Source organism: Mauremys reevesii, unplaced genomic scaffold, assembly GCF_016161935.1.
Source record: "Mauremys reevesii isolate NIE-2019 unplaced genomic scaffold, ASM1616193v1 Contig55, whole genome shotgun sequence".
Classification (NCBI taxonomy): Eukaryota; Metazoa; Chordata; order Testudines; family Geoemydidae; genus Mauremys; species Mauremys reevesii.
Genome location: NW_024100868.1, coordinates 16,951 through 38,106, shown reverse-complemented (window position 1 = coordinate 38,106; position 21,156 = coordinate 16,951). Strand labels below are relative to the sequence as shown.

General features: G+C 42.1%; 1 protein-coding gene across 1 annotated transcript in view; it reads right to left on the bottom strand.

Moving 5' to 3' along the window:
• Positions 1–10,513, bottom strand: part of LOC120394391 (trans-2,3-enoyl-CoA reductase-like) — a 59,138-nt gene extending 48,625 nt beyond the window's left edge. The window contains exons 1-3 of the mRNA XM_039518628.1: positions 10,444–10,513; positions 4,720–4,764; positions 707–810 (exon numbers count right to left, since the gene is read on the bottom strand). Coding sequence (XP_039374562.1) covers positions 707–810; positions 4,720–4,764; positions 10,444–10,465 — 171 coding nt within the window. The 5' untranslated portion in view covers positions 10,466–10,513. The remainder of the gene's footprint in view (positions 1–706; positions 811–4,719; positions 4,765–10,443) is intronic.
• Positions 10,514–21,156: the final 10,643 nt, after the last annotated feature.

Below are 21,156 nucleotides of genomic sequence, written 5' to 3'. Positions count from 1 at the left end.
CCCATCCTTTAACTGTCTTGTCTATTTAGACACTAATCTCTTTGGGGCAAGGACTGCCATTTAGTATGTGTCGGTTCAGCGCGTAGCACAATGGTAAGTAAGCTCCAACAGGTGCTACTGTAATATAACTAAGTTGCTATTTCATAAAGTACATTTCAGTATCTATGGCAAATTAATTCTGTCACTGTGGCAACCCGTATCAAAGAGGTTAAAATACCTTGGAATCCTTCGCCTCATTAATCAGCTTCATAACTTAATCTATAGCTTGATCCTTCCTATCCGTCTTTCAGGCAAACTGATGTGTAAATGCACTGAGCTACTACAATCAGATTATCTTCCTGTTTTAGTAAAGTTTTATATCTATAGCCTTTCATTCTGAATCCCAAAGAGCCTGTGCAGTAAATGAACATCTTTGGTCAAAGGTCCTTCACTGGTATGTTAGCCTAAGATAAGATAAAATTGTTTTTAAAAATGGATTTTTTTCCCCCTCAGGCACTATTGTTATGTTCATCCTCTAATCTTTAATTGGATGTCTGAGTGACTAGGTTGATAACTTGGCTGACTATCACTTAATTCGGGTTTGAGGGATGATAAAATAATTATGCAATTTGACATGGAGAAGGATGGGCCAAGGCGGAGCAATCTGAATCTTAAATGTGTTTTACATTAAGATCTATCATGTTGATTGTTACAAGGACATACTTACTGTGGTCCAACTGACCTGCTGACCCAGATCTGTAAAATACAGCGTAATGATGGAGGAAACTGCCAAGCTTTGAATGCTAACGGAATCCTTCAAATAGGGCCCATCTAGAATGACAAAGAAGCAAGACCAAATGATTTGAATAATACACCCCCTGCAATGACTCAGCATAAAATGCAAGACACACAGGAGTTAAGCAATGGTTATAATTCACATTCCACCCCATGAACTGGGCCTGAAGTGAAAAGGAAACCCCTTGTTTTCTGATGTATTTGGTGCTTTCAGTTCTTACTCTCTATGCCTAGCACTCATAGGATTTGTATTAGATTTTATCCTCATGATGATGCAAGTGTGAGGATGACACTGCATTGAGAAGCAACGCACAACAGTTGTTATGGGGTTGACACATGTGCATCGTCTCTATAAAGGGACAGATTGTTCAGAATTGCACAAACTCTTCTGTCAAGTATCAGAGAGGTAGCCGTGTTAGTCTGGATCTGTAAAAGCAGCAAAGAGTCCTGTGGCACCTTATAGACTAACAGACGTATTGGAGCATGAGCTTTCGTGGGTGAATACCCACTTCGTCGGATGCATGTGGGTATTCACCCAAGAAAGCATATGCTCCAATACGTCTGTTAGTCTATAAGGTGCCACAGGACTCTCTGCTGCTTTTACAAACTCTTCTGTAAAGCAGTTTTAGATCATGCCTTAGAAGGTTTAACAGAAAGGCATCATGTGAGATGAGATGTCTCCGTCTCTGAATCCCTGAACTGTTTCTGGTCAAATGTATGCTTGTTTCATGCTCAGTGGTAGTTAGTGATGGGTGGAACTGCAGAGATTACGAAGTCAGCTTCTGTTTGGACAAGATCCCATAACCCAAGATCTCTATGTCAACCTTCTTGGACCTCATCAGACTTTTTGAGTCTGGGCTTAGAAAGCTTTTCTCACTGTACTTCCAAGCACCAGCTTCTACTCCTGCTGAATCCAGCATGTACAGAATATAGTAACAGCTGCGGGGGAGGTAACATAGTTTGTTTAAGAAGTAGTGGATAAGGCAGTGGACTGAAAGTTAGGAGACCTGGGGTTTGTTCCAGGCTCTGCCACTGACCTCCTGTGTGACCTTGGCTGAGTCACTTCATCTATTTCTCCTTGTCCTTCTAGTCTATTTAACTTGTAAGCTCTTCAGGGCACAGTCTCTCTCTCTCATTATATGTTTATACATCAGTGGGCTGCTACTGGAATACTACTACCAGCAGACTGACAAAACCATTTGAGCCTCCAAAAATTTGGTGTATATTTTGGGAGAAAGTGCAAGTGTCTTTACATATCATCTAAGTCAGCGGGCTATTGTGATTTCTGTTATCTACCTTGTAATAAATGGTGGCCATAAAGCATTTGTCAAATGCAAAATCCAGTGGGTTTTGTCTCTTTCTGACTTTGTGAAGCATTTGCAAGCTAGACGTGAGATTTTTCCACCATTACTTACATGGCATAGCACCTTACTCCCTGAGAGTAATCTCACTGAAATCAATGGGAGAGTGAGTAACACTCCACGAGGAAAGCCACACTCTATGGATAGGGCTAGATCCCAAACTAGTGCGTGAGTTTGGATGCACTGAAATATGAGCCACATTCTGTTCACTGTTTTGGCATAAAAAGTCCCTTTCAATGGGAGTTCCTTATACAGGACAAGGACAGAGTGCAGTCCTGTCTGCATTCTATCTTTCATTTTCTTTGTTTTAGAGGATCCTCAATTCTGTGTGTGAACTGTTCGGGCTTGAGAGAGGGTTGGCCAGTTTGATGTTCTGTGCGAGGAAGCAAGGCTCTCAGAAGGGCCTAACACTGGAAACAACAGTGGCCTGCTCACACAGATCATCAAACTGGCCAACCCTCTCACAAGCCTGAACATTTCTCATACACAATTGAGGACACTTCGGTATGTTTTCACCTCCAAAACAAAGAAGACGAAAGACAAAGGGGAACAGGTTGCTTGGGACACATCAGAACAGTGCAGGGAGGGGTGTGGGGCGACAGGTACCTATAAAGGGCACCAGTGGTGGTGAAACAATAATGGCTGCCCATGCCACAAAAGAGAGATGCCACGGAGAAAACCAAGGATCACCTAACTGGTGGGGGACAAAAAATGGAAAAAAAAGGAGGGATGAATCACAGGTTCAAAATCAGGGATGCAGAAGTAGACAACCTCAGACAATGCCCATGGCTCCGTGAAGAGAACTGAAGAGTCAATGCAATTAAGGGGTCTAACCTACTTGACCCCTACAGATATGGGTGGGGCTCCACCCAAGCCCCCCACATGCAGCCATCCCTCAACAAAAATGAAAAATAAGGATCAGAAAAACAGAAAAACAAGGATCAGCTAATTCTGAGGGACAATGAATGCAAACACAGTGCCCACTACTCTGCGACGGAGCCAGTGGAAGTAAAAGGTACAGGTTGACGTCACTGGCATATGAAATCCTTTATTTATTCACACAGGTGCAGCTTGAGCACTCGCAGTCCAAGTTCTCCTCACTGCCCATGTCCTTCAAGAACTATTTAAATGAGAGAGCCCATAGACCGCTCTCAATGACCCATTCAGTCCTCGGCTGCCAAGAAGGGTGATGACTGGTGTCAACCATGATGGTGGCCAGTGGTGGATTTAGAGTTAGTGGGGCCCTGTGCGCAGTGTCATTGTCAGGGGGCCCCCTCAGGACCCAGCCAAGAAAAAGAACATTCTCTCTTACCCCTCCCCCCCCGGGTTTTTCCATCCTTTTTTTCTTCATCCTCCTCCTATATTATAAGTAATGGGGAGTAAATGAAAATAAAATGAGGTACCTTGATTGGGGCAGGGGCTGGGGTGCAGGAGGGGGTGAGGGATGGGGGCTCTGGGAGGGAGTTTGGGTGCAGGGTGCAGGCTCTGGGCTGGGGCAGGAGGTTGGAGTTTGGGAGGAGGGAGTGGGACGGCGTCTCCGTGCACTGCCCGGGGGTGGGGGCAGAGCGCGGAGCTGCCTCCTCCACCTGCCAGTGGTGCGCAAAGACGTGCCAGCAGCCAGCCACTTCCGGGAGCGGCCTGTGGACACCGGCCATGGCATGCAGACAGCCTGCCTGAGCCCTGCTGTGCACCGGCCGGGACTAAGGGGCAGGTTCTCAGATATTTGTCCTGCATTTTGGGGGCCCCCCTGTCGCTGGGAGGCCCCGTGCCACCGCACGGTTTGTTTCATGGTAAATCCACTCCTGATGGTGGCAGTGGTTTTGCACTGGCACCAGGGGTGAAAGTAACTTACAGGACTTACCGGTACTGTCGGAGTCCTGAGGGGGGCGTGGCCTCATCCGGAAGGGGCGTGGCCTCTCAAGATTTAAAGGCCCTGGGGCACCAGCTATGGCTGGGAGACCCAGGGCCTTTAAATCAACCAGGGGCTCCCAGCTGAAGAGGTGGCTGGGAGCCCCCCAGGGCTCAGGGGCAAATTAAAGGGCCTGGGGCTCCGGCTGCCGGGGGGCACCCCAAGCTTTGCGGGCCTGGGGCAGGGATTTAAAGGACCCAGAGCTCCTGCCGCTGAGGAGCCAGAGCCCTTTAAATCCTGGCCCCAGCCCGGCCACCAGAGCTGTGGCTGGGATTCAAAGGGCTCTGGGCTGCCCGCAGCGGCGGGGAGCTCTGAGCCCTTTCAATCCCCGCCGTGGAAGCCGGTGCGGTCCAGCAAGGCGTACTGGCTCTTGCCGGTATTCCGGACCGGACCGGACCGGCTTTCTTTCACATCTGACTGGCAGCTTTCCACTGAAAACTGCTGTCCCATACTAATATTAATATTTGCCATGAGAGTGCATACTGAGCTAGGGTAATGTGAAAATCCACAGACAGATTCCTTAATTGAGGAGAAATCTAATTAGCTAGTCATACATATTAATTAGCAAAAGTGCTAATGGCTTAGCCCATATGGTGTAATAGTGTTAGGAAGAAACACCAGCTAACAGACTCGTAATATACTAGTAGGTGGTTTGACATCCAAATAAATACTTACTGCGTTCTAGTCGCAGGCCAATACGGGAAGGGTTCCACTGGGGACCTATTTAATTCATAAAGAATTACATTTAATGTCATGGTGTAGCTTCTAAACCTCATTTCTTATTAGTAGCAACAGTGTCCTTTTCGATCACAGCTAGAACCATGAGACCATAAAACTGTCTATGTGTTTTAACTCTAAAAGTCAAATACAGTAGAAATATGAAATGAACATGCAGTCCAGTACATATGGTTATAGGGGAAACTGCCCACCCCCAAACTGTCTGGTTGGCTCAGTTTGAATGTCATCAGATGAGTGTTGTGTGTGTGAATGCCCTAGCCTTGTGGCATAACTGTACCAAGGAGTGTGTGTGTGTGGAGTGGAGGGGGAAGGAATCCATGTTTATTTTAGCCTTTTCTTTGAGTTCCATCTCTCGCCCAACTTCCAAGGAAAGAGCTGAGTTTTCTACTCGAGTTGTCTGGAAAAGGTTCTTTTTCCCCTGCAGAAAAATTCAGTAAAAGCTTGTTCTCACCAAACTTTTCAGCAGAAAATTTAAACTTTTGATAAAAATGCCCCCCAAGCCCTCAAAAACTGCAATCCTTTTGGTTTTCAGATTAAAAACAGAAAAATGTTCCGTTTTTCACCCCCTTTTTTCAGTTTCGGGGGTTTCCAACAAAAATATATTAAAAAAAATGAGGAAAGCTGACATCTGTGAACATTTTCATTTTACTGAAAACCCAATTTTCCATTTAAAAAAAAAAAAGTTTTTGATGGAAAATTTTCAACCATCTGCATTTTCCACCTGCCAAGCCTGCAAACTCCACCTGGGAGGGACTCTGCAGTGTACTATTTTAAAAGGAAAAGAGAGGGACTCTGGCCCTACTTTGTGACTTTCCTCCAGTGCAAAGTGCTTCTAATCCCCTAATCCAGCCCCCAGAGCTCCCCCATGTAGAAGGATCATGAAGCAGTATGGAACCACTGAGGAGCTCCTATACCGCCCCTTCCCCCACGGCAGGTGAAGGATACCTTGCTGGGGAAATGGGTGCATCTAGTTCTCCTCTGTCCTACGGAGAGCCCAGCAGCGCTTTTCAGCCATCGTCGGCTGGCAGAGGGTGGATCAGCCTTCAGAACCCTGAGGCAGACTGGATGGAGACCAGGCTAAACAACCCAGAGTGTGATTACAGAACTCCTACCGGAAATCTGACTTAAAAGCAATGGCTATAATTGATTTTAAGAACCTAAAACTGTCCAGTCTCACTGAGAGTGAAAAACCAGCCTGGGCTGTCACCCAGACACACTCTCTCCTTCCTGTTAAAATCCCTTCATGCATCAGTTAAGTCGCTGGCAAAACAAAACAGAAGGCCTCTGCGCAGGAAATAATGGGTGAGGTTCTGGATGGTTTCTGTTGGTGCCTCATCAATTGCACAATAAAAATCAGGCTCTAGAGGCAAAACCTTATGTGCTGGGTGGTTTGCTACGGCCATGTCTAGGTTATGTAGAACACATATTAGCTGTCTCTCATCAATGCTGCATCCCCCTGTCTCTCCAGGGTTGGTCACAACCATCTAACATGTTTTAAAGCTCTTAAACACTCGTTTTCATTTGCAGTTTTGAAACGTGTTAGCAAACGTATTTTTTAAGCATAACTTATTTCCCTAGACAAGGCCTAAAGGAGCAGCCAGGCTTTTCAAGATGTGTAATTTTGCCTTCCTCTCAGCAAGGGCATAAATATTGATCCAAATGCACCAGCATGGATCCAAAGCAATAACCTGTCTTTAACAACAAACACAGCAGGAGTCAAATTTTCTGAAAATAAAGCTGCAATCCCAGGGACTTTAAACTGGCTCCATGGCATAGAAAGGGCTCTCCCTTCCAGCCAGTTATCCAATCCTTTCAATTCAAACACAGCCATTCCTTTCTTTAGGTCTGTGATACGTCTGTTAACAGACATGAAAAGTTGCTCAACATTCTCATTTATTTACTGTGAGAAAACACAGGGATTGTGCAGGATAGAAATATCATTTGGTTACTATGTTGCTGTTTAAATTGGTGGTGCTGGTCAAACTGAAACTGATAGATGCTGAGCACTTTGGAGAGACATACAAGGTGTTTTGTAATGGTTAGATGACAGCAAAATAAAATCCTTGTTTGCCAAAGCTTTTAATAAAAATGTACAAGCAGGTGGAGCTGGACAAAATTTTGTGTCCAATTTTTTTAAAATAAAATATGCATTTTCAATTATCCTGAAATGTTTCATGAAGATTCTGACAGTTTTTTTATTATTTGAAAGAAAAAAATCTGAAAGAAATATCAAAATTTTCATTTTGACAGTTTTTGTTTTTGGATCAAAAAAAATTTTTAAGGTTAAACATGCTTAAAATTGAAATATACCTCTACCCTGATATAACAAAACCTGATATAATATGAATTTGGATATAACGTGGTAAAGCAGTGCTCCTGGGGCGGGGCTGTGCACTCTTGTTGCCGGCACAGAATGCCTGAGGCAGCAACAGCGGTTCGTTGCCCGGTGTGCTTCGCTCCAATAAACCCACCAAGGTGGAGAAGCAGACAAAGTTTATTTGAGATCTCAAAGCGGTGCTCGGAGACACAGACACATCTCAGATCAAGCACACACCTACAAGCAGTTTTTCCCTCTTTATACATAACTTCAGCTAAGCATTCCTATTACCCCCAGGCCCCCCCCTTCGGCCCCCTCCCGTCTATTTTTCTATAGCAGATACATCATGCAAGTAGCAATTACATTAAGCAGTTAAGTCATACTTGGCAACAACCACTTTAGCTCATTAGTAACTCTTCTGTGAACAGTTGTTGTTTTATTTCTTTTGATCTGTTATTTTGCCCCTTAGCCAGGAGCAAGCAGGCCTCATTATAGCAGGCCTCATTATTGCCTTCTGGTACAGGTGTTGCAACTGATAACCATTCTCTGTTGCTGGCCTGTTAGGTCGATTAAAGTTCAAACATAAACATGGAAGTGCTTTGGTCAGACATGGAGTGACTTTAGTTCATTCAGGCCTACTACAGAAGGGCTTCATTGACACTGTGGTTTTCCACCCTCCTGAGTTACCTAGAGTCATGCCTAATGACACCAACACTCTGGTGGATCAAATCAAGTTTGATATAACGGGGTTTCACCTATAACGCGGTAAGATTTTTTGGCTCCCGAGGACAATATCGGGAGCGTTCTATCGAGGTAGAGATGTGCAACGTTTCTCTTCGGTCAAATGAAACATTTTGTTTGACCTGAAATGAATTATTTTCCAACTTTTTGATTCACTGAAAATTTAGCATTTTCAGTCAATCAAAAAGTTGGAAAATAATTCATTTAGCATTTTCAGTCTGACCCCCAGATATTTTCTTTTACTTTTAAAAATAGCCAAGAAACCAAAATATACCTTGTTCACCCTGCTCCTGCAGTTAGACAAGCTGTGGAGAGCAGAGTTGCATGCACACAGACTCTAAAATATAAGACTTCAGCCTAGAACTCTCTTGTTTTACGGCAGAGAGAGTAAGTAACTTTTGTCAGAGAGTTCAGTAGCAGAATACTAGCCAAGGTTTACTGATGACCCAAATCAGTTTTAGCTTTGATCTCTGCAGGCCAAAGAATTATCCACAAACTGATGCTAGAAGCACAAGAAAAACCCTATCTATCAAATAATTTTAAGATAGATACCAACTAGTTTTCTCAAGGTAGCAGAACAGACCATGGGTATTAGAGATAACAAAAGGAAGACAGAGAAACAGCAGCTGTCAGACGTGTGGAGGATATGATTTGCTCCAGGACAGCAGATATCAATAGTTACTGGGGCCTAAAATGCAATGTGCTTGTGCTAAATTGATTTTTTTCCACCCTGCATTACTGTATGTTTCAATAAAAGCAATATGCCTGATTCTGTGCTTTGAGGCACAGCTCATAATCTTCAATAGGGCAAACAGAGGCTGTGCTTTTAGGCATGTAATCCTACATTTCAGTGCATTATCCCCAGCACACCATTGCTTTATAAACAGACGACCACCTTCTCCATGCAAGAAGATCTTTGGCTTAACTCTGCTATGACTATGCTGCTCAGGTTCCACGAGGAAGAGCTGTTTATGTTTTCCATGGGAGCTTCACAAGCTGTAGAATATTGCAGAGACTGAGTTGTTAATTGCTTTGATTTTCAGGTGTTTGGGTCAGAAACCATCTCTTGGTTCTGTGTTTGCACAGAACCTGGCACAATTGGGCCATGCTCCATGACTAGTTCATAGGTGCTACCATAATTACAACTGGTAAGAACGTTTTGAAAAAAATGACATTTCAGCAACGTATGCTGTTTGGTCAAAACTGAAAGGAGACATTTTGGTTTCAAGGAAGTCTTAATCCAAATGGGGTTCTGTTGGCTCCAGAGAGACATTCTAGCTACAGAGAATCCTGTGTTATGTTTTCGGGTTGGAAGAACAATGCAGACAATCTCCAGTCTGTTACAAGGGGATATCCGTGTACAATGCATAATTTTATATACCATTTAATTCTTCATTAGCATTCCTCCTATTACGGTCTAAACACAATCCCTAAAACATGTGTGTCTGAATCATACCTTTTAACCCTTGATGTTCAGGTGGGTATAAAATTAGGCAAAGCGAGTGTGCCCATCCCTATAATTATATTTTTATATATATTTATAACTTATAAGGCCAGAAGGGGCCATTATGATCATCTAGTCTGATCTCCTATATAACACATGTCATAGAACTTCCTGAATTAGTTCCTGTTTGAACTAAAGCATATCTTCTTAAGAAACATCCAATCTTTATTTAAAAAATGCCAGTGATGGAGAAATCGACCAAGTTCTTTTCCAAGGAAAATTTTTGACATGAACCTTTTACATTTTTCATTGACATCTTTCAGGTTTTCATGGGGATAATGAAAACTGATTTTTTTTCCCAAAAACTTTTCAAATCACAATTTCTGTTTTGTCAAAAAGCCATTTTTTAAAACATACACACAAAATTCAGATGAAAAAATTTGACTACCACGAAAAATTACAATGCAGAACCCTTTAAAAAAGATGTATTAATTCCATTAGGGATTGGCAAGACAAATAATACATTTCCTGAACAGTATGAATATTGGCCTTATTTGATTCCTGAAATATTTCCAAATATCACTCAGATGACACATACTGGGGAATGCATGTTTTGTCCAGGAGGTTGATTACAGAGAGATTTTCAAAACTCATGAGTGCATTCCTGCCAAATAAGTAGCTTTATTTAGACACTCAGGCATATGACTTTGGAACAATGATTTTTTAGTCACTCCTCACTGACTTCTGGTGCTGGCTGGAAGTGATTGTCATTGCTACTGCATGTACTGAGCCACTGCTGCCCACCTCACTCATGGAGTAATCATTTCCATTTGCAGGTTTGCTTGCTTTGTCCTTCTCTAGCTCACCCACCTAGGGATGTCTCTACCTCTCCCACGTCTAAAGGAGCATGCACACATCCATAAGAAAAATCATTCAAAACTGAGAAAATGAAACACTTTTTTCACACAATCCCTAATTAGACAGTGGAACTCATTGCCACATGATGCCATCAAGGCTAACAACTAAGCAAGATTCAAAAGGTATTAAACGTGTGTATGTTAACACAAATAGACTAACAAAGTTTGGAAGGGATATGAACTGTCAGGCTTCAAGGTTTAAACCAATCTCCAACTACTAGAAGTGAGGAAGTTCCTTGCACCTTCTTTTGAAGCATCTGGCATCGGCTACTGTTTGATGCAGAAAACTGGACTGGATGGTTCTTGGGTTGAATCCAGTCTGGCAATTCCTGTGTTCCCACTGTAGATTTTAAAACCTCCATTCCCTTTGCATGTTATGATGATTATTTGTGTAATATATTATTTGCATAGCAACAACAGAATGCTAGATACTTGAAAGAGCTATGAAGACAAAGTCATTGCTCTAAAGGGTTTACAATCTAAACATGCAAAACAACAACAGTGGTTGAAAAGTTCTTGAACCATGACACAAACAAACCATGTGTTTTGAGTTTTTCTTTTTTTTTTTAAATCATTATTTGATTATTGGATAGTGATTTGAGGGCCTGGCATCAGATTAGCTACTGCCTCTATGGGCCTGATTCTGATACCCTATTCCATTCTGAATAGCACCTTACTCCAAAGGGGTTATCTGAGCAGTAAGGTACTATTCAACATAGGTAAGGAATTGCGATCTGGCCCTACACATGGGGGACAAAGCATTAAGCATTTGGAAGGGGTTTGTTTTAGAGAGGGACTTGGAGGACAGAGGATGGCATTATGACAGATCAGGTCAAGATAGGGAATAGAGCGGGGGGGGTCAGGTACAGGGAGCTGTATGGAAGAAAGCCCAGATATGGGAACTGGAGAAAGAAGTCAATTTGTTGTGCAGCTTGGAGTAGTCAATGGAGATAATAGAATCATAGAATCATAGAATTCAAGATCAGAAGGGACCATTATGATCATCTAGTCTGACCTCCTGCAAGATGCAGGCCACATAAGCCGATCCACCCACTCCTTAAGCAAGCGACCCCTGCCCCATGCTTCGGAGGAAGGCGAAAAACCTCCAGGGCCACTGCCAATCTACCCTGGAGGAAAATTCCTTCCCGACCCCAAATATGGCGGTCAGCTGAACCCCGAGCATGCGGGCAAGACTCTCCAGCCATACCCTCTGGAAAAAGGCTAACAATATCCTATCATTGACCCATTGTACTAATTACCAGTGTGGCACTTAATTGACCTATTGACTAAGCCCGTTATCCTATCATACCATCTCCTCCATAAACTTATCTAGCTTAATCTTAAAGTCATGGAGGTCCTTCGCCCCCACTGTTTCCTTCGGAAGGCTGTTCCAGAATTGCACTCCTCTGATGGTTAGAAACCTTCGTCTAATTTCAAGCCTAAATTTCCTGACTGACAATTTATATCCGTTTGTCTTCGTGTCCACATTAGCACTGAGCTGAAATAATTCCTCTCCTTCCTGGTATTTATCCTCTGATATATTTAAAGAGTGCAATCATATCTCCTCTTATCCTTCTTTTGGTTAAGGAAAACAAACCGAGCTCCTCAAGTCTCCTTTCATACGACAGGCTTTCCATTGCTCGGATCATTCTAGTGGCCCTTCTTTGTACCCGTTCCAGTTTGAATTCATCCTTCTTAAACATGGGAGACCAAAACTGCACACAATACTCCAAATGAGGTCTTACCAACGCCTTATATAACGGGACTAGCACCTCCTTATCTCTACTAGAAATACCTCGCCTAATGCATCCCAAGACCGCATTAGCTTTTTTAACGGCCACATCACATTGCCTACTCATAGTCATCCTACGATCAACCGGGACTGCTAGGTCCTTCTCCTCCTCCGTTACTTCCAACTGGTGCGTCCCCAGCTTATAACTAAAGTTCTTGTTAGTCATCCCTAAATGCATAACCTTACACTTCTCACTATTGAATTTCATCCTGTTACTAATACTCCAGTTTACAAGGTCATCCAAATCTCCCTGGAGGATATCCCGATCCTTTTCCGAATTTGCAATAGCTCCCAATAATAGCAGAGACATAGTCAGGAGCTGGGACACGCGGAGCCTTGAAGGCAAAGACAGAAGCTTCAGTTTTACATAGGAGGCCAGTAGAAGCCATGAACATGATGATGCCCTTACTCTTCTGCCCATTTGCTAACATTATTTCCATTAAAATCTCAACCCGTCCTGCATATCATCTTAATAACAGATCTTCCAGAGACAAATGTACAATCAGGATACTGGAGTATTTACTTGGCCCTCTTAAACGTTAAGTGTCAGAGACTCTTCTGCCATGAATGGGCATAGCTCCATGGAAGTCCTACATGGCTACACCTACTGGCACCAGCGGAGGAGCTCACTGTGAGAGCTAAGCCTGGCCTTCTTGCAGCAAATGGGAATTTTGCCAGGATTTGGCCCTACCAAACTAATACACACCACCAAGGAATACTCAATCGGATGAGATTTTTGATGCTCCTGGGTTGGTCATCTGCAGGGACTGAACCTAGGTTCTCTGATCTCCACTGCCTGGGCTGAAGAGCCAATACTCTTAGCTTGAAGGAAGTAGCAAACTTATTATCCTCTTAGGTGTTTGAGTGACTAGAGGGTGACAAAGAACTGGAGTGCATTGGTGTGGGTGACCAAGGTTATTTAACATGGAGAAGCTAATTAGATTCATAGATTCCAAGGCCAGAAGGCACCATTGAGATCATCTAGTCTGACCTCCTGTATAGCACAGGCCAGATAACTTTCCCAAAACAATTCCTACAGCAGATTTTTTAGAACATCATCCAATTTTGATTTGAAAATTGTCAGTGATGGAGAATCCACAATGATCCTTGGCAAGACGTTCCAATGGTAAATTACTCTCTGTGTTAAAAATTTATGCCAGATTTCCAGTCTGAATTGATCAAGTTTCACCTTCCAGCCCTTGGATCGTGTTATATCAGTGTTTCCCACACTTTTTTGGCCACAGAACACTTTTTAGCCTATTACGGAACACTTATAATATTATTTTGTAGTCGTTTGGTTTTCAAGTAAAAAACTGCGATATTTATGCTCAAATATATTTTATTTTATAAAACAAAGCAACAATACAAATTTAAAATAACTTGAACTAACAATGTCTAACCGGAAAGCACATATAAAGTAGTACAAAAATCAATTGCAAGAGTCTTTCATGGAACACCTATTCACAACGTGCTGAACACCAGTGTTCCGCGGAACACAGTTAGGGAAACGCTGTGTTATATGATCCAATGGTAGATTGAAGATTCTGATATTTATTCCTTATGTAGGTGCTTATAGATTGTAATCAAGTCACCCCTGAACCTTCTCTGTGTTACACTAAATAGATTGAGCTCCTTGTGTCTATTGCTATAAGGCATGTTTTCTAGTCCTTTAAGCATTCTCACGGCTCTTCTTGGAACTCTTTCCAATTAATCTACATTCTTCTTGAATAGTGACACCAGAACTGCACACACTATTTCAGCAGTGGTTGCTCCAGTGCCAAACATAGAGGTAAAATAACCTCTTTACTCCTACTCGAGATTCCCGTTTATGCACACAAGAATTTCATTAGCTGTTTTGGCCACAGCATAACACTGGGAGCTCATGTTCAGCTGATTATCCACCCTGACCCCCAAATCTTTTTTGGAATCACTGCTTCCCAGGATATAACCCCCATGGTGTAAGTATGGCCTACATTCTTTGTTCCTAGATGTATGCATTTACATTTAGCAATATTAAAATGCATATTGTTTGCTTGCAACTCATCAAATGAACCAAATAACTCCATATTAGTGACCTGTCTTTGTTATTTACTCCTGCCCACCACCTTTGTGTCATTTGCAAACTTTATCAGGGATGACTTTATGTTTTCTTCCAGGTCATTAATAAAAATGTTAAATAGTGTAGGTCCAATAAGTGATCCCTGCAGGACTCCACTAGAAACCAACCATTCTATGATGATTCACAATTTACAATTACATTTTGAGACCTCTCCATTAGTCAGATTTTAATCCATTTATCGTGTGCCATGTTAACCTGATCTCTTCCTAGTTTTTTAATCATATGTTATGCAATACCAAGTCAAATGACTTACAGAAGTCTAAGTATATTACATGAAGGGTATTATCTTTGTCAACCAAACTTGTAATCTCATTAAAAAAAAAGATATCAAGTTTGTTTGACAGGATCTGTTTTCCACAAACCCATCTTGATTGGCATTAATTATACCTTTATTTCTTTATTAATCAAGTCCCATATCAGTCACTCCATTATCTTGCCTGGGAATCAATGTTAGACTGACAAGCCTATAATTACCCAGCCATCCTGTTAACATTTTTTAAATATTGGCACAACATGAGCTTTCTTCCAGCCTTCTGGAACTTCCCAACTGTTCCAAAACTTACTGAAAATCAACATTAACAGTCCAACAAGCTCCTTGGGCAGCTCTTTTAAAACTCTTGGCTGCAAGTTACCTGGACCTGCTGATTTAAAAAAAGTGTAATTTTAGTAACTGCTGTTTAAGATCCTCCTGAGGTACTAATGGAAAGGAAAAAAATGTTTTCATATGATATGACCATAAAATCTGGGTTTTTTTGCCACATACAGAACACTTCTGCCTTTTCTCCATTATTATCAATAATTCTTCCATTTCAATCTACTAATGGATCAATGTAGGATTTATTCCTAATATACTTTATCAATTCTCTCTTATTCCCTTCATCCTGCTGACCATAGATTTCGCCTTGTGTCCCTTTGCTTCTCTTATCAATTTTCTACAATTCCTAGATTCTGAGTTGTATTACTATCTACTTCTCCTTTCTTGAATTTGATTATATATACACACACCTCCACTTCCCTTCCAAACCATTTTTTTTAACTGATACAGTCTTCTTCCTTAATTGTGGCTTTTTGCACATCTAGTAAAGTGTTCTAAATATTTTCCAATTATCACTCACATTTTTTTTATTAAATTCTTCCTTACAGCTGATTTGCCTAAGAATTGTTTTCAGCTTTGTGAAATTGACACTTTTACAGCACCAGGTATAAATAATTTGTATCAGTTCCTCTTTATCTGTCAAGGCAAGGGCTCATATTAAGAGTTCCTCTGTGCTGGATGCAACATTTTTTGAGTTAGGAGATTCTCACTTATAATGTTTAGAAACTCCAAGGATGTTTTACTACTGGCAGCATGGGAGCTCCAGCATATGTCACTCAAATTGAAGTCCCCCATGATCATACAGTCTTTTTCCCCAACATATTATAGATAGGTATGTAAGGAGCTGGTCAACCTGGTCCATAGTGTGATTCAGTGGTCTATAGCAGACACCAACTAATACCCTATCTTGTGCTCTATCTGGTAGGATATTGATCTGTAAACATTCAAAATCATTTTTGCTGAGTCATCCATGACTTGGAAACAGGAAATGGTATTTTTACACAATAGTTCCACTCCCATTCCCCCCCCCCCCGCAATCTTTCCTAAATTGATTATAACCACTGATTTTAATATTCCAGTCATGGGAATCATTGCACCAGGTTTCAGTTATTCTAACTAGATCAAATTTATGCTCATAAATGAGAAATTCCAATTCCTCTTGTTTGTTACCCAGGATCTTCTGGTGATTTTCTTTGATTGTTGATTAATTTTGGTCTCAACATCTTTATTATGTGCTGAGTGCTCAGATCTTCACTATTTTACCCTTCCCTTTTGCTATTAGTTTAACCCCTTCTTGACTACTCCAGGCAGCCTGTCCCCAATGAGATTGGTGTCTCTTCTACCGAGGTGCAGGCCATTTGAACTAAACCGCCCCCTCTCCCTGTGGAAGGTGGACCAATGTTCCACAAAAACCAAACTCCTCCACCCTACCTAGCCAGCGGTTCACTTCCAAGAATCTTCTGCCTTCTCTCTTCCTTTGCTCATGGAAGAGGAAGGATCTCAGAGAAAATCGCTTGGACGTTCTCCTTCTTTAGCATTCTTCCAAATTCTCTGAAGTGATCTTTATCTGTCTGATGGTCTGCCTTAGTGCCAATATGAACCATCAGCAATGGATCCTTTCCCATCGATTTCAAAACCTACACAATCTTAGAGTGACACCTCTCCATGAAGGCAGCACATCATCCTGTGGTCCACCAGTCCCTTGCTGAATGTTCCTTCAATTCTTCTGAGTATTGAATCCCCAATAAGGATTGCCTGTCTTGCTTGGATGGTTGAAGAAGTCTTTGTGGACAAGCCTGATTTTCTTACAGGTTGGAGCAGCTGGATCTTGAGAAGTAACTTCCAGTTTCCACACTGAGGACCTGTTATTGATTGGAAACTTCTAGCTGTGACAAATTCCTCAAGATCCTCTCCTTTCTGTTGGCCACAGCCTGCCCAGCGGTGTGTCCTCTTGCCTCTGATCAGGGCCAGCTCCAGGGGTTTGGCCGCCCCAAGCAGCCAAAAAAAAAAAAAAGCCACGATCGCAATCGGGAGGTCCTTTGCTCTGAGTGGGAGTGAGGGACCCTCCGCCGAATCCTTGAAAGTGCCGCCCCACTCCCGAGTTGCCGCCCCAAGCACCTGCTTGATAAGCTGGTGCCTGGAGCCGGCCCTGCCTCTGATGGTTACAAACTGACAGGATTCCTCTCCGTCTCCTTGGTGGCCAGCTCCTTCATTCCTTGAACCTGGGGTATTGATGTTTCCCGAACCTGGCTGTCTAGGAACTCCTCAGCTTTTCTGATTTTCAGAAGCATCTCTGCTTGCCCTTCCAATCCAAGAATCTTCTCCTCCAGCACAGACACTCCTCCAGCAACTTGCACTTCACACATAGGATGTCCCCTTCTGGCGTCATGCAGGAAGGAAAACATGGCACATCCATTGCAGGTCATCACCACTGTCCCATCACTGGGCATCTCAAAATTGCACACAAAGCCTCTCACACTCCCTCTCTCAACTCCCTCTGAAACTCTCATGTTAGCTGCCTCTGTCTGAAGCTCTTGAGTTTGCCTAGCAAATGACTTTTTATACCTGCTTTGCTCAGCTCTGCCCCTCACTACCAGTGACCAATTAACCTCTCAGAGACTTCAAATAGTTACACAGCCTGTACACAGAGAGCGAATAGTCAAACAAACAACCCACAGACATACCAAAGAGTGATATACTGCGGCAATAATACCTCTTTCTGATATAGCACTTTTCATCAGTAGATCTCAAAATGTTTTATAAGAGGTCAGTAACGTTATCCCCATTTTACATATGAGAAAACTGAGGCAGTGGACAGTGACGTGAATTCTCCAAAGTCACCCAGCAGCCCGGGGGTGAGCTGGGAATAGAACTCATGGTCTCCTGAGTCACAGTCTGGTTACATAGAGCTGGACTTTCAGTTTTAGCTCTAGGCTTTACAGTTTCTGTCTCATTCTCATCAACACTGCGAAGGCTAAAGATCTCATGTAACACACCCATTAAAAGCAGACGTAGATACAGTGCCTTAGCCTCAGGAGATGGAGGGGTACGTGTTCCCATTCACTAAAGGTTATTGCGCTAGGGATTTACACAACTAGCATTTCAAAAGGGGGTCTAGAAATATCCTTGTGCAACTTCATTTGTCTGTTGTATCAACCTGGTGCCTCTTGTTTTATATTTAATTGTAAACTCTTTGGGGCAGGGGCATCTCTTTGTTCTGTGTTTGTACAATGCCACACAAAATGGAGCCCTCGTCCATGCTGAGGCCCTATCATAATACAAATAAATACAACAATAATAATAGCCTCAACTCCCTGGACACCACGGTCATCTGCAACAATGGACCCCCACAAAAAACTATATACGAAAAACCCATGGATCATCACACCTCAGCAACCACTAGAGGAAATCTGTTAGCTACAGCCAGGCACTCTGGCACCACAGAATATGCTCCAAAGAGAAAGTGGTAAAAATATCACAAAACACCCTATCTCCCATCGTTTTCACAAAACAATCCCTGCATATCTGACCTCTCATCCTCACAGCAAACCTGCACAACACCTTCAAAAGATGAGCCTGGGAGCTAAAATTCAGAGCTCCGCTGAACATTAAAAACCACAGACTTAACAGAGACATTGGTTTTAGTACAATGATTTGTAACATACCTTACTGCCTAATGCTTAATTGCGGCTACAGCTGCATGAACACCCTACACTTACCAATATGTCAAACCCTGTATTTAGCTTGGATGCTGTAGCTTGTCCAGCTCTGTGAAGCCTGAAAGCTTGTCCATTCCACCAACAGAAGTTGCTCCAATAAAAGCTATTACCTCACTTACTTTGTCTCTAACAAGAACAATAATAATATGTATTTAATGGAGCGGTGGTGATGATAGACAAACATACAACTCATGTATCAAAGTGTGGACAGATCCCATTTCAAAGCAGGTAGAAAACAGCGAGAAGGTTAAGCTGTATCCAGAGGAGTCTGTTATACAGAAAGGCACCATACCTTCCCAGCAGTGCAATGCCATTGACTCGCTTGTGTGTGCTTTTGGATTAAAAAGGCCAAGAAATGAGTCAGCCTAAAATCATAGGAACTAGTGACATTTTTAAAGGTTCATATAAAATTTTAAAGCCTCTCAATGGTATTATAGCTGCATGACTCCAATTGACTTTAATGGGTGCTTCCGGGCAAAAGCTCCACGGCTTTGAAAGATAAAAGGTAAGTGTTGTGACTTTTCCTGCCACTATGTCATTGACGGGTTCCCTATACAACATTATCATTTTGTACCATTTCATAAAATGGTAAGAAAAGTTCTCTCGGTGCTTTACTTCATCTTGTCATAAATTATATGATTGGATGCTAATTAGTCACACAGCATTAAGGAAGAAATCGTAATGTATATCACAGAAAAAATAAAAGTATAGTAAATGTGTCTTCCTGTGTGAAATTGGGCATTTTCCCTCGAATTCGGCTCTTCAACAGTTACTCCTTCAAGCAATAAACCATCTAAAAACCAGATAATGGATTTGATGGACACTGTTTGGAGATAATTTAGCAGACTGACTTTCCATGAACTGCTAATTTTATTATCAGTTAAATTGTTTGCTTCTGATTGTATTTTACTACCCATGCATCTCTAATAACAAAGAGGCTTAATAATTATGTGCAGCACCTGCTGTGATATGAATAGAACAATATGAACAACAAAATTACTATAATCAATCATCAGCAGCATGTTTTAAAAAAACCTTAGAAACATAGGATGTCCTGGGGTATGCTGCAATAGCAGCAATTCATAAACATCCCATCATATGATCACAGATTGTGATTCACCAGCTGAGAAATAGAACAGGACTTTCCCACAAAGTACCCTGCAACTATACCTGATTAACGTACCTCATCAAGGTAACCTAACTCGGGTGTAGATCTAATACCTATAAATCATTGGCGCTATGCTGCTATGAAACTGCCATGACTGGAATGTAGCTGATTCAATGGTGTATACAAACTGTGGTGATGCACAGCTTATCTGACAACTAAACTTGTCAAGGTCTTTCCATGACAAGTGAATGTTGAGCAAATGTTGGTATTCACATCCTCAACCCTTAAAACAGCAGAGGTCATGAATGCCACATCTATTGGTTGGAATGTAGCATCTGAGAATTCTCAAGAACACTTCAGAGTAACCAAGAGTAGATAAAGATATCATCATCCTGACAACCGAGTCCTCTGCTGAACGGAAGTTTGAGTATCACTGCTTCCTGAAGCCGTAAATGCTCACAGAAAGCAGCTGAAATGACAGAAGGTTTCTTCTTTCCACTTTCATTTTGAGAAAAAGCCTAGGGATTTATTCTGCTAATACCAAGTAACTGATTTGTCAGTTGGCGGCAATTCTGAAAAAGTGGGGAGAAATTAATTAGGGTTGACATGAAAATGAAAGTTTTCAACATTTTCTGTGAATTGAACAACTGAAAAAAAAATTCAAATTGAATGCAATGTTTCTTTGCATGTTTCATTCAACCCTAAATGAAATATTTTGTTTCAATTTCAAATTTCTAAATTTATTTTAAAAAAACATTAAAAATTGATGGTATGAAGGTGTTTCAATTCAAAACATTAGGGGGAAAAAAATAAAAGCCCTCCTGCAAACAGACTATTTGGTGAAACAGGCACAAATTCACAAAATGTTTTAGTCTTGCCAAATCTACCTTCTTCACCTATAAAGGTTTGCCCACCACTATGCATAGGACTTGTGGCAGCAAACAGTAAGTGAAGCACAACCACCCATGAAGGAAGCCAGAATGAAGCATGGCTGTGGCACAAAGATAAAAAGAAATAAGAATATTTGCTTGACACCACAATCTGCAAGAGACTCTTGCCACTGAAATGGCAAAATAGTAACAACAGTAACATAGCTGGGGTAGATCAGGCAGTGGAGACACGGGCTAGCTGACCCCAGTACATACCCATGTGGACATTGTGGGTACATGATCAGGGTACTTAGCCCATGCTGCCACTCACCACGACCCGTGCTACTGCAGGTACACTATTATTTTTAGCACATGAGCTCAATGACAGCTGGCACAAGTACATCTACTCAAACTGGGGACCCCACCCCTAGCTCCAAGTATAAACATAACCTGAGTCTAAGGCAGTAGTGTCCAACCCTGGAGGCTATAACTTATAATTTCTATGTGTTTCATTAGCCAGAAGTGATGTAGCAGACAGGCAGCATTGTAGGAGAGAGATCTTCACTCCATAGGCTGAGAGGTCAATTACACGCTGAGGCTGAGGGCAAGCAGCCGGAGCTCCACTTGCATTGCTGAGCCCCTGGCACCATACCACCCTAGCTCACTTACGAAACCTGACCCTCTGTCTCCAGTTGCACGCATCATGCTCCGCCATGGGCAGCTGTGTTAAGAAAATGTGTATTAGATAACAGA